At 33.6% G+C, this 13526-nt stretch overlaps 1 protein-coding gene across 1 annotated transcript in view; it reads right to left on the bottom strand.

Annotated features, from left to right (window-relative positions):
• Positions 1-13526, bottom strand: part of LOC108905727 (hemicentin-1) — a 279653-nt gene that overhangs the window by 25831 nt on the left and 240296 nt on the right. Inside the window, exon 13 of the mRNA XM_018708731.2 lies at positions 11962-12270. Coding sequence (XP_018564247.2) covers positions 11962-12270 — 309 coding nt within the window. The remainder of the gene's footprint in view (positions 1-11961; positions 12271-13526) is intronic.

The raw sequence follows: 13526 nt of genomic DNA, 5'->3' as shown, positions 1-13526 counted from the left end.
CGTTAGTACCGAGCAGTTTTACAGCTTTAAAGGGTTGTCAAACATGCACTTGTTAGGGGAGATATGGGCCACAATTTTATTATTACCATATATTTTATTTATGGGAATAACTAGATACCTTTATAACTAAAAAGAAGATTAAATACAATTAAAAATTGAGCCTATTATCTGTCTCCTTGAAACTGCTACCCAGATACCTATCTTCTAAAGATGTGACGGATTTTCTGCAGCCCATATTCTATAATTCTGACTATTTACATAACCAGATAAATATATTCATGCCTTATCGGAATAAAACGTCGGGACTAATAAATTATCGTCGTTTAAATGTTCATTAAACCATCGACGATATTGTACACGCGAGTTGTGATCAGGAGCACAGCAGAAACCTTGCAGTCTTGTAGGGATGCATTATGCTTCTTTAGTGCCTTGTGACAAGTCTCAGCTGATACACCTACGGACATATTGTCAATATAATATTATGTGCAATTATTTCTTGTAAATACACAAATGAACCAGCATAAAGCTGTAAGATTCTATATAGTGATAAAAAATTTTCAAAGTTGTAAATTATTAAGTTATATTGATATTTGTCTGTATTTCTATCATTTTTATTTCATCTGTACCCGCTTTGGTAGAAATTTAAGTTAATGCAGTTGCCCCTACGCGTATGCGGACACAATTTAATGAATTACCTGTTTTTTATCCGCCATCGAATAAGATCACGAAAGCATAAGTTACTTTATCGGGTTCTCCTTTGGCCCTCAAGTAGCTGAAGTATTGGAAAGACGCTGTAAATTCATGTTCAGTGAACTGAAAATTTAGACGTTTCCTTTCAGTTCTGTGAATGACAATAATAAGCACTATAGACGTTTTTCTTTATTCTTTATTTCATATAAACAGTGGTATTAACTTTTTTAATAGCACGTACCTCAGTTATACGAAAAGTTATGATGGATATATACTTAGATTAAACTAGAATAATATTGGATGTTTGAAAGTTTGGGAACTACTTTTAGCGAATTTCTTCTCGAAATATAACTCAGGAGGTAAAAAACGCAGGCTGTTACAAAAATGTGTAAAACTTCTCGAATAGGTAGAACTCGCTAAAATAAGTCAGGAGGTTTTTATACATGTGTCTGGAGTTGCGCACTTTAACCTTTTAGTTTATAACTTCAACAAAAATTTTTAGTCAGTTATATAAAGTTATATGCCTCCTAAAAAGTGTACATAAAAAGTAAATATCAAAATAAAGTTGTGTACAATATAAAAGGCGTTTTATTTATCGTACTTCATTTTTCGGCAAATCGTCTTTAAATTTTGGTTTTGTGTAATGTCCACGTCATTTTTTATTAAGGAGATTTTCGCCAATAGTCTTACTATAACCGTAAATTAAAAAATTATATTATTAATAATAATATCAGAACTTTAAAAGCATATAAGGTAGCCAGCCAACTTGTCTATTTACATATAAAATAACGCCGCCAGCTTTTCGTTTGCCTCCACTTTTAACAAAATATTTTAAAAATATAGTGAATGTTTTTATAAAACAGGTTTATTCATCCATCTTTTAAATTTGTAAATTTACTTACAATGTCATCATAAAATTGAGGATCGGCACTAACAATAAGACTTTGCAATAGTTCTTTTTCTATCGACATCACTGATAAGTTGTTTAAGCACTCTTGTGTCATCGTATTTCTAAGTCTTAATGCGCTTAAGGCACAAAAAGTTTCTTTCTACCGAGACACTTGTTGCAGGAATTGTTAAAAGTGGGCAAAACAATTTGTATGTTTCAGAAAATACCATTCTAAATTCCTTGTACAATATTTCTATCGCTTTTTGAACTTCTGAATTACGAAATTGTTCGTCTCTGTACAAAATATTAAGTTCGTTTTCAACCCATCTATTTCAAAAACGTTTGGATACATTTGTAACAAACATTCAAACGATTCGGGAAATTTTGAGGAATCTATTAAAGCAAAAATATCATGTAAATTCCCAAAACGGGTAGGTACTTAATTAAGAGGAAATATATTTCTAAAATATTTCTAATTCGTTGCAACTTTTGTCCCGTTTACTTGGCAGTTCAGTAATATTTTTCGCATTATTAAAAATATTTTAAAATTTTTCTTCGTTTCTTAATTCAGAAATTCTTTGACTAGTGCTCGACAGGGAACGTTCTATCCAAATATGTAAAAATATACAGGGTGTTCCATTTAAATGAACAAAGTTAATATCATCGGCCATTTTGTTTGGTCCTTATTTGTTTTTCTACAACTGCAACTTTTGTATTTCACATTTTTTATAACTTTAAAGACAAAATAGTTAATGGGGGGGGGGGTCAAAATGAAGTGAATCACCCTGACCTTTAATACTGTAATAGCCATTTTACTAAAAGAAAATAAATAAACAACTCTTAGTCAATAGGCTCTTTTAGTGTGACGTCACATATTTAGGCAACCTGCAACAAATTGTAATTATTGAAATTGTACAGACCGAATCTGACCCTTGTGTACTATTTACGTAGATACTATAAAAATGAACAACTTCAAATTAATTTATTTTTACAAGAATTTGGAAGTATTTAAGAACAACTAACACGTGATTCGTAAAATAGATACACTAATGTGTAATACAAATACAAGAATATAAAAGAAATATTCCTAAATTGAAATAAAGAAAAAATTTAACATTAGCCGTGTTATTCCTAATGCGCATGCTCGGAAAGAATAGCCACATATGCAGGTGAGCTCTTGTTGACATGTTATCGCTGTCATCAATAGCGTATTTTCTCTTGTTTTGTTTAATCTTGGCATTATCTAGTTCTACCAAATATTTTTTATTGTTTTTCTTGAAGTTGTACTGTGTCAGTATGTTTATCGAGTGTTTTTTTTATTCAAGTGTTTATTATAGATGTACTCTTAACCATAACCAAACTTTTCTTGGATGATATCTTGTTGCGAGGCTATTTCGCTTACATGAAATTATCTTTAATGCGCATGCTGAGTAACATCGATATAATTTTAATTTATTAATTACTATAATAGACAATATTATTCTATAAATTTAAATCTATAAATTCAACAGGGTGAGTTTTTTTCGATGTTTAGTGTACGGATCTAGCAAAGTAGCAGAGATACAAAAAAGCTTAAATGAAGAAAGATGTACAGTTTTATGATCCTTATTAAATGTTACTTTTATTTATTGAAAAACCGTCATGGCTGACTAGATATTTTATAAAATCCGAATTCGGGCAATTCCTTCAGATGCGTGTAGCTCCGTTGCTATTTATTTTACAAAGAATTTTAAATTACAATGCTTCATGTTTTTGCAGTGTTAATAAGATAGTGTGATCAAATTGTTCGTGTACAGTTTCATTTTCAAAAATACTGAGAAATCCTTCATGACAATATGCGAGCGGTTCACCCCTAAAAAGATGCTTCTAAATAAAGGTAACCGACTAAATTTTTAAAACAAAATCTACAGCATGAAACTTTTTTTTGTAAAGTGTATTTTTCTGATAATTTACATATTTTTTTATATTTTTCGGCGTAGTCAGTTACTTGTTATAAACAAAAATGTTGTAAAAAAAATTACTCGCCGAATGGCAAAAATGTAAATTTTGCTCCTTTAAATTTTTCTGAAATTTTGATTAAGCGGTCCGGAAAAACCGTTCGATAGATCGATCTGCCCATTTACGGAGCTTTTGGGGGTACATCGAGGTGTAAAAATTCGTACAAGCATTAGACTCTCCATCGATATTAGCAAAGATGCGGTCGACTTAGCAAAACAAGTCAAAAAGTCACTTTTTTTCACTTTTTTCAAGTTAATGTCGAGGATGAAAGAAAATTTTTTTCTTCCAAGAACGCTACATAGCCTTGTAGGAAATTTATTCGAGATTTCGAAACTGCCCGTCAATTTTCTGTCTGATCATTAGTTGCTGAGATATCGATGGTTAAAGCCAAAAGGATGCTTTTGTATTCGTAGTCGAATATCTCCGGGTCAAATTAACGTAGAGAAAAATTTAAAAAAAGAAATTAAAGCTGAATGAACAGGCTATCAAGTCCATATCATGATTTTTGTGTAAACAATTTTTCCAAGCCCGTGGACCGAGAAAAAAACGCAAAAATTTAAAAAAAAATTATTTAGTCTTATTTCTTAGAATTTCGCGATGACTATCGCTCCTAAAAATTTTGAACTAAGAAATCTGGAAACTATACATTCGGCGCTTTAAAATGCTTTTTTAAAACCTTGATACGATCATTTTTAACTGAGATACAGCATTCTGAAAAATCACTAATAATTCGATTTTGCTCCCTTAATTTTTTGCAGAAGTATATGTCACTGGTGCAATCAGGCGTGAAAAGAAAGCTTATATTCAATTTTCCGTGAGTCAAAAAAATAGGAAAGTATTATGGAACACTTTTAGAGAGTTAACTGTTATTAAAAATAAACGATCATCTGATCTTCCATCTACATTTAATGATGTAAACTCAGTAAATTTATTTTTTAATACCATCCCTAGTGTTAATAAAACCCAAGTTTGCATTGATATGTTGTCAAAATATGACCGTCCATTAAACGTAGCGTATGATTTTAAGTTTTCCCTAAAAATCGAATATTTAAATTTTACTAATTATTTGCAAAAACCTTACTCCGGCTACAAAACCAAACAAAATGATCTTTTGAACATTTGTACTGTTAACATATATCGATTTAAAAAAATCATAATAATGTTTATTGTAAATATAATCTAATCCAAGATATTGTAAAAAGAAAATGTATCATCATTTCCTTTAAAGGACTTTTTTTTACTCGCTTTAGACTTTCAATAAAATGCCATTCGGCGAGTAATTTTTCTTTTTACAACTTTTTTGTTTATAATAATTGACTGACTACGCCGAAAAATATAAAAAAAATATGTAAATTATCAGAAAAATACACTTTATAAAATAAACAGTTTCATGCTGTAGGTTTTTATTTTAAAAATTTAGGCGGTTCGTGCCTTTTTTTNTATAAATACACCCAAGGAAATCATAAATAAAATTTCCTCTAACTGTAATATGAGTAGTGTTACGTTAAACTTCCCAAATAAAGGCATATCAAGACCAAGAGATTCGTTGTTCTTGGAACCTTTTACCGATGATGAACTGCTTTCATTACTTAAAAATAAACTGAAAAATAAAAAATCATCTGGTTCAGATGACATCCCAATGTTTTTAATTAAACGAGTTCTTAATTTAATTATACAACCCCTTACATTCTTAGTGAATCTGTCTTTTATTAGTGGGAACTTTCCTCAAACCTTAAAGCTAGGTAAAGTCACCCCTGTATTCAAAAAAAAAGGATCCCTATTCACTAGATAACTACCGGCCTATAACTATAGTATGTGGATTGTCAAAAATTTTCGAGTATGCTTTTGTTTGCCGTTTAATACCTTTTTTGGATCGATTTCGGATCATAAATGATAAGCAATTTGGTTTTCGCCGCGGGTTATCTACAACAACTGCAATACACTCATTCTGTAATGAGGTGCTGCAACACTTTGATGCGGGCGAGTGTCCTGCTGGAATATTTTGTGACCTCAGCAGGGCATTCGGCTGCATCAATCATGATGTGGTGCTCGATAAGTTACAGGATTATGGCATAAGAGGGCAACCGTTGCAATGGGTGTCTGATTTTGTAAAACATTGTCAACAGTATGTATCTATTGATAATGTAAATTCAAAGTGTGTTAATAGAATAAATTCCAACAAATTACTTGTGGAAATGGGGGTGCCACAGGGATCAGTTCCTGGCCCTATACTTTTTATTTTGTACGTTAATTCAGTGGAGTCAGTTAACGCAAACATAAATAGAACCCTGGAACTCTTATGTAGATGGTTTTGTGATCATAATTTATATTTTAATGTTGACAAAACCCAGATAGTAAGGTTTCGTACTGCACAAAGAAGTTGCGATGATTTGACACTTTCTGTAAATAATTATGACATGAGCAACTGTAAGACGAGTGCTAACTTTTTGGGTATATATCTTGATGAGAAACTTAATTGGACAACTCATTGTAATATGCTTGTTTCAACTATGTCATCTAATTGTTTTATGTTTAGAAATATGAGTGCGATTTTAGAAAGGCAGCAATTAATTAATTTATATTATGCCCAAATTGATAGTCGATTGCGGTATGGTATTTGTTTTTGGGGTGACTCAACCTCGGCGAAGTCTGTTTTTATTTTGCAAAAACGCATATTGCGTATTATTGTTGGACACGGAAACTTGCAGTCATGTAGACCTGCCTTCAGGGAACATAAAATTTTAACTGTGGCATCGTTATTTATATTTGAAATGTCGATGTATATTTTTAAAAATGTAAATAAATTTTGTTTGAATAGGGATGTTCACAATAATAATACCCGACAAAATAATGAAATACGTATACCTTTCACAAAATTATTAATTGTAGGTAAAGGGCCAAATTACATAGGACCCAAAATATTTAATCATTTGCCATACGAAATAAAAGAGTATAAAAAAATTGGCCAGTTCACAAGAAAGTTAAGATTGTCTTTGTCAGTTAAATGTTTTTATTCTGTCCGAATACTTTTGCTAGGTTAGTTTTTTTTTCTTTTATGTTTGTAAATGTGTTGTTTTTTTTCTTTTGTTCTTTCTTTAGTTTCTAGGCGTTCTATCTCCATGCGTTGACTAATTTTCGTAAAAATTATATTTAAAAAATTTTATTTTGTCGCTCTATATCTCGAAAACAAGAGGAGATAGACATATAGTTCATAAGACAAAAAATTCTTATTTTTTTATTTTTTGTCGTACTATCACCCCCTGAATTTACGGGAGGTCTTTCTGAAACGTCCTGTATAACAAAATGAATGATTTTAATGAATTAGTTTATACTTATACTGCAGGTTTATTAATAATAANATACGATCATTCTTAACTGAGATACAGCATTCTGAAAAATCACTAATAATTCGAAAAAATTTTTTGCTCCCTTAATTTTTTGCAGAAGTATATGTCACTGGTGCAATCAGGCGTGAAAAGAAAGCTTATATTCAATTTTCCGTGAGTCAAAAAAATAGCAAAGTATTATGGAACACTTTTAGAGAGTTAACTGTTATTAAAGATAAACGTTCCTCTGATCTTCCATCTACATTTAATGATGTAAACTCAGTAAATTTATTTTTTAATACCATCCCTAGTGTTAATAAAACCCAAGTTTGCATTGATATGTTGTCAAAATATGACCGTCCATTAAACGTAGCGTATGATTTTAAGTTTTCACTAAAAATCGAATATTTAAATTTTACTAATTATTTGCAAAAACCTTACTCCGGCTACAAAACCAAACAAAATGATCTTTTGAACATTTGTACTGTTAACATATATCGATTTAAAAAAATCATAATAATGTTTATTGTAAATATAATCTAATCCAAGATATTGTAAAAAGAAAATGTATCATCATTTCCTTTAAAGGACTTTTTTTTACTCGCTTTAGACCTTCAATAAAATGCCATTCGGCGAGTAATTTTTCTTTTTACAACTTTTTTGTTTATAATAATTGACTGACTACGCCGAAAAATATAAAAAAAATATGTAAATTATCAGAAAAATACACTTTATAAAATAAACAAAGTTTCATGCTGTAGGTTTTTATTTTAAAAATTTAGGCGGTTCGTGCCTTTTTTTTAGGGGTGAAACGCTCGCCTATACGGGGTTGCCTATTATTTGACGTATATGACATCACTACTAAAAAGGTCTCCTAAACTCCTTTTATTATCACGCATGCCAACTTAACCAAGCATATCAGAAGGTACATATACATGTTCCGACTAATCCACGCCTAACCTAAATCTTGCCCGCCGACGGATCCCCGTCTGTTCCAGCAAGGACTTGAAAAGAGCCGCCCGAAACGAGAGGAATCGGTTAATCTTATCACCGCCCTCGTTCGACGTTGATCATTTGGCACATTTAAACGCCGTCAGGGTGCGCAAATACACGCGAGCAACTACAAAAGCGGGAATTCGCGCCTAACCAGATTAGACGTATTAAACCGTGGGGCATATTGACAGAATCCATTATGATTTCCATTTCGGCTTATAAATAATATTAAAATTAATTCCGTAAATTAATTAGCCGGTGGAAATGAGCGAGCAAACGTCGGGATTTATAAGGTGGAGGACGTAATAACTCCTTCGCCTCGGATTTGCACCTAGGCAGTGAGGGATTGCGCGAGCGGGACGCGACTGGAGGGCAGGTGAAATATAAATGGAAATCCAAGAGTTGAACGTCTTGGTTAGAGTTAAATGGGACTCTTTTGTTCTCCCTTACGCCTCATCATGGCCTGCTCTGATTTATGAATTATTACACAGGTCGACAAGAAAAAAATAATTTCTATTTTAATACACAGATCTTGATACTATACATGGAAAATAACTAAAATTTTGCTTTGTCTTTTTTACTTCGGTAAATATGTTTTTGGTTCATGATGTACTTAAACACAGTTCATAGTAATGAGTATGCGCTCTTACTTTACAGGTGTACAGGGTCGGACAGTCCCAATGGTTCATCGGCCGTTATGTAAGAGCAATAAAGTAAGTCATAGAAATCCACTTCTTATTTGTGGAAGGGCGAAATGGGCGGTGACTTTTAGACGCCTTCATTATAGCCATCTTTCTCTATCGTACGGATTTCTATGACTTTCTTTATCGCTCTCACGTAACAGCCGATGAACCATATGGACTTTCCGACCCTGTATAACCGTTTTTGTATGCGCTGAGTGAAAAATCCTACTCAAAATCAAAATAAAAAGTAGACACCTTGTTTGTTATGTGTTAACTGCAAAAACACTTCTTCAGTAGGAAAGTACGAAACGAAAAATATTCATTTTTGAATTTTGTTTTCAATTTTTTATATTTGTAGTTCATCATTAATCATTATTTATAAAGAAAAGAAACTTAAATGTGAAACTGAAATTTGTTTAATTTTTATTCGCAATAGATCTTTCTTCGTATTTTATTATGTAGAATAATTGTAAAGGACTAAAAGTCCTCAAGTAAAGCTTGCACCAAGGTTGTTGTAATTAGATATATCTAATTTAATTGAGTTAAATTTTAAACACATTTGCTACAAATTATAGTTGCACTACAATAATAGGTACTTGCGCAAGTAATAGATGATATAATGAGAGCCACTAAAAGTAACAGATTTGATTGAAGTTGATAACATTAAAAATTTCCTGCTTCTTCCAATACTGTATTATATTGGATTCAATAATGATTATGTTTATAAAAATTAATCTACAGCTTCCTGATGATATTTGTAATAGAAAAGTTCTATCTTCGCGTTTTTTTTGAAAATTAAAATTCATTTATTCAACGAAAATAAAGGCCGACCATTTCTTATTTATTAGAAACTATTTGGAAATGTTTTTAAGCGATCCGAAATGCAACCTTATAATTTAAGTCGGTATAATCTAATACTAGTAATACTAAAAGAAGGTTATCAAAAAATTTGTGCAGTCAATTGATTTCGTATTTGTATTGAATTCATTATTCACTTAATTATTAAATATTAAGCATCATCCATCGACCCATAAGTGTTAAAAAGTGAAAGATATCCAGACAGAAGTTTTTATTTTGTAATTCCACTATAGTGACAGCGTAATTTTTATTAAGTAAAAAATAGGAATAGCGTGCCGATTAAATTAAAAACGAGATTCTTATTTCTTACTTTGCTTAATTTTTTAGTTTGTGCACAAACTAGTTTTATAATGAACCGAGAAAACAATGCATTTACTATTTCCGAATGTGTCGATATGGTGTTAGTGTATGGTGCAGCCGGAGAAAACGCGCTCGCGACGACTAGGTTGTACTGTACAGGGAACGATGGCCACAAAGTCACCCCCCCATGTGCAAATACAATCCTACAGTGCCTTCAGAGGCTGCGAGATACGGCAAATGTTATTCCTCGAAGAGAAGGACGTGGTCAACAAGTGAACCTTAATGTTGCAGATGCAGTGTTGGAAAATCTTGACGAAGACCCCACAATTAGTACTTGACGACTCGCACAGCAAGTAGGAACCTCATCTCGTACCGTACATCGCATCTTAAGGCGCCAGCTGTTTCACCCCTATCATCTGCAACCAGTTCAACAGATTTAACCCCCGGATTGTGATCGACGAGTGCGTTTTTGCAGATTGTTTTTACGGCCAATTTATGTGCCAATCAAGTAGACTTTCCTGCTTATGTTTGTGTAACAGATGAGGCGATATTTACCCGTGATGAATTGAATTTCCATAATATTGCACATATGGGCCAATGAAAATCCTCACGCGATTAGGGAAACTCATTTTCAACATCGGTTCTCGGTAAATGTTTGAGCTGGCATAATCGGCGATGTACTTACTTGTGGGTCCCTATTTCTTTGAAGGACGACTAAATGGACCAACAGATGCTGATTTTTTGGAGAACCGCGGTTGCCTGAATTATTGGACATTGTTGCATTACAAGTTCGGGCACACATGTTTTATCTTCAAGATGGAGCTCCTCCACACAGTACTCGAGAAGTAACGACACTTTTGAATGAAATGTTTCCTCACCGATGGATTGGAAGCTTTGGTCCTGTGCCGTGGCCCCTCGGTCACCCGATCTAACTCCAATGGACTTTTATCTTTGGAATCATTTAAAGTCATGGCTTACCAATTGCTACGCTGGAAGAATTGTGAAACCGTATACTTGAAGCTGCTGACACAATTAAGGGAATACCTGGAAATTTGGGAAAATATTCGCCAAAATTGGGTGCGTCGATGCCATGCCTGGTCTACAGCACGTAACTCGTCGTATAGCACACGGACAGGACCGTTCCGGAGAAAATATTTTGATCCATAATTGAACTTTAATTTACGAAAAAAATTAACGGAAAAATAGAACTTTTTCGTATAAGCCTTTCCTATTACAAATATCGTTAGGAAGCTGTAGTTTAGTTTTTATAGATTATAAACTCCACATCCTGTATATAACTATCAGTATTCTGATCATGAAGGAGTTAATAATGGAGCGCCACAAGGGTCGATATTATGTCCCTTATTTTCACTATTTTTACCTCTCAGTTTGGGCTCTTTTATCTCACTGCAAGTCACACTTTTACGCTGATGATACGCAATTATTCTATCTCTTCTTAGGTCTTATTTCAGTTCAGTAACAGATATTAGTTTGTTTGTCATTAGCCTGGCTGTGAATCAGAGAAATTTCATCGATCTTCGGACTTCCCCAAGAGTCAATTTTTGGGTCATTCTTGTCTATTGTTAGTTTGCGTCCGCAGTAAACAATAACCAGTCGACTCTACAAATATTGCAAGATCTCTGAATATAAAAAATTCAGACAGATATCTGTCATTAATTTTGCAAACCAGCAGCTACTTTCTTAGCTGACTGTGCATTTAAAGCATTTTGGAGGTTGGAAAATAGCTGAAGGATAATGTCGAAGATTCTCCTCAACAGAAAATCAAGATTGCGATGAAAATTTTTAACGACAACAATGCTGACGATCTTCTACTGTTTATTTTACTGTTACCGCTGGTGTTATCTCTTCTACTACGATTACAGAAGCAAATATTAATAGAATGACGCCTCACAAATAAAATGAGATCCCTTGGTAGTAGAATTCTATTTCAAAATGCAATATTTGGTATTACTATAAATAGTAATAAATAGTTAACTTTTTAATATTGTTTTCTTGATTTGAATTATTTTGTTTCATTAGTGACTAAAATATTTAGTTATTAGTGCCATAGACGCCTGAATTTGAAATTGTTGTGGATGCCCACTGCTCCGTTTTAATTTGTCTGACTATGGTTCTTAAATTTACTACTGACTGTTCTGCATCTACAGCTGGAGCACCCAGGGCCTCCCAAACCCGACGCCTATGGCCAGTGCATACCACTTACCCTCCACCAGCCTGGATATCCTCTCCTCGCACTCCCCGTACATGCTGGCCCTATACTGCGCGCTTCTTCGGTGGAACCCCTCCCCGAAGCCCCCCTCCGCGAGATCGAACTCCTCCGGGGGTTTGCTGGTCCTCCGCTGTCGCCTCCGGACCGTCGCAGCCGGCTTCCTGCACGCTATCACCGCCGCCACTGCCACTACGCTGACGATGAGAAGCACTGCAGCTGCGGCGAAGCCTACTATTATTAGGGTCAGTCCCTGACCACTGGAATCGGTGGATCCCCCTTCCGGCGCGCCGCCTGTTGTTGTGTCTGAGAAACCACAACAGATTGGTCGTTAGTTGGTGCAAGATTCATGCTTCTTCTGAGAGTGCTTGGAATGACCAGCTAATTATTTACGTTTGTTCCGGTTAATTTATTGCCGGTTCAAGGGGATCGCTTAGGGCGGGCACGCGTTTTTTTGCACCCGCCCGGATCATGCTTAGTGATCGCTAAGATTGTGACTACAAAATGGTTGTCCTACGTGAATTACGTATATTTTTAGTATGGATATCAAAGTATATCAAAAAATATAAGCACCTTTCTATATAAATTATTTCTTTTTCGAAAATTTATAATTAACGCAATTTGTATGGCAATAAAGAAGAGTAGTGCACATACAGGGTGAGTTAAAGTTGTGGCAAAGTTGATTTATTGCCAGAATATAATTGAGGCAAAATATTCCAAAATAGGTTCGGTTGGGGGGGGGATGTCAAGAAATACCTGACTTATTGACTTATATAGTACGATCTCAATTGGAACCGCATAAAAACATAAACTCATAAATTCTACGGAATCCATAGACGTCCAGAAAAATTTAGACCTGTCTCGTCGAGATATACTATATTCCGTGCTATATTACCATATAAGTACCATACGATTGTCAAGTTTTTTATGTTTAAAATCGCATTGTAATAAAGCATGTCGTAAAATATCTAAAGATTTATAATTATAATCAAGATAATCGCTTAATTTATCTCGAATCATGTTTATGTAGGAACTTTATTTTCTTTATACATATTATAAATTGTGCTCTGCATTACATCTGGTAAAATCGTCAATTTTCTTTAATTTTGTATTTTTCCGTTCCCTCTTTGTACCGTGACCAATCCTTCTTTAATTACGGGATAAATTGGCCTTTTTTGGATATTTTAGTTAATTCGTTAATCCGTTTCCTAACTTTTTATTACATCGTTTACTATTTTCAATTTTCAAACATTCATATATTTAATAAAATACGTAGACTTTTATCTTTGTTTTTAAAGTCTGAGTTTGTTTCGATACTTTCGACAAAAACCGGTTCCACTATTTGGGGATTTTCCCGAGTTATTTCGTTATCCTCCGCTTCAAAGAGTCTCCAGAGAGCCACGCTAAATTACTAGATAATTACATATAACATTTATTTTAATAACTGTTACCCTTTACTGGTTACGATATGAACAAATAATAATATCAACTAATAAATAATAATACGTATTATACCAACAACATACCCCGCCAAGCAATGCTCTGCACTGCACTGGCAAAGC

Source organism: Anoplophora glabripennis, unplaced genomic scaffold (genome assembly GCF_000390285.2).
Source record: "Anoplophora glabripennis isolate ALB-LARVAE unplaced genomic scaffold, Agla_2.0 scaffold38, whole genome shotgun sequence".
NCBI classification, from domain to species: Eukaryota; Metazoa; Arthropoda; class Insecta; order Coleoptera; family Cerambycidae; genus Anoplophora; species Anoplophora glabripennis.
Note: the sequence above shows the minus strand (reverse complement) of the source record. Positions and strands in the feature narration are given on the sequence as shown.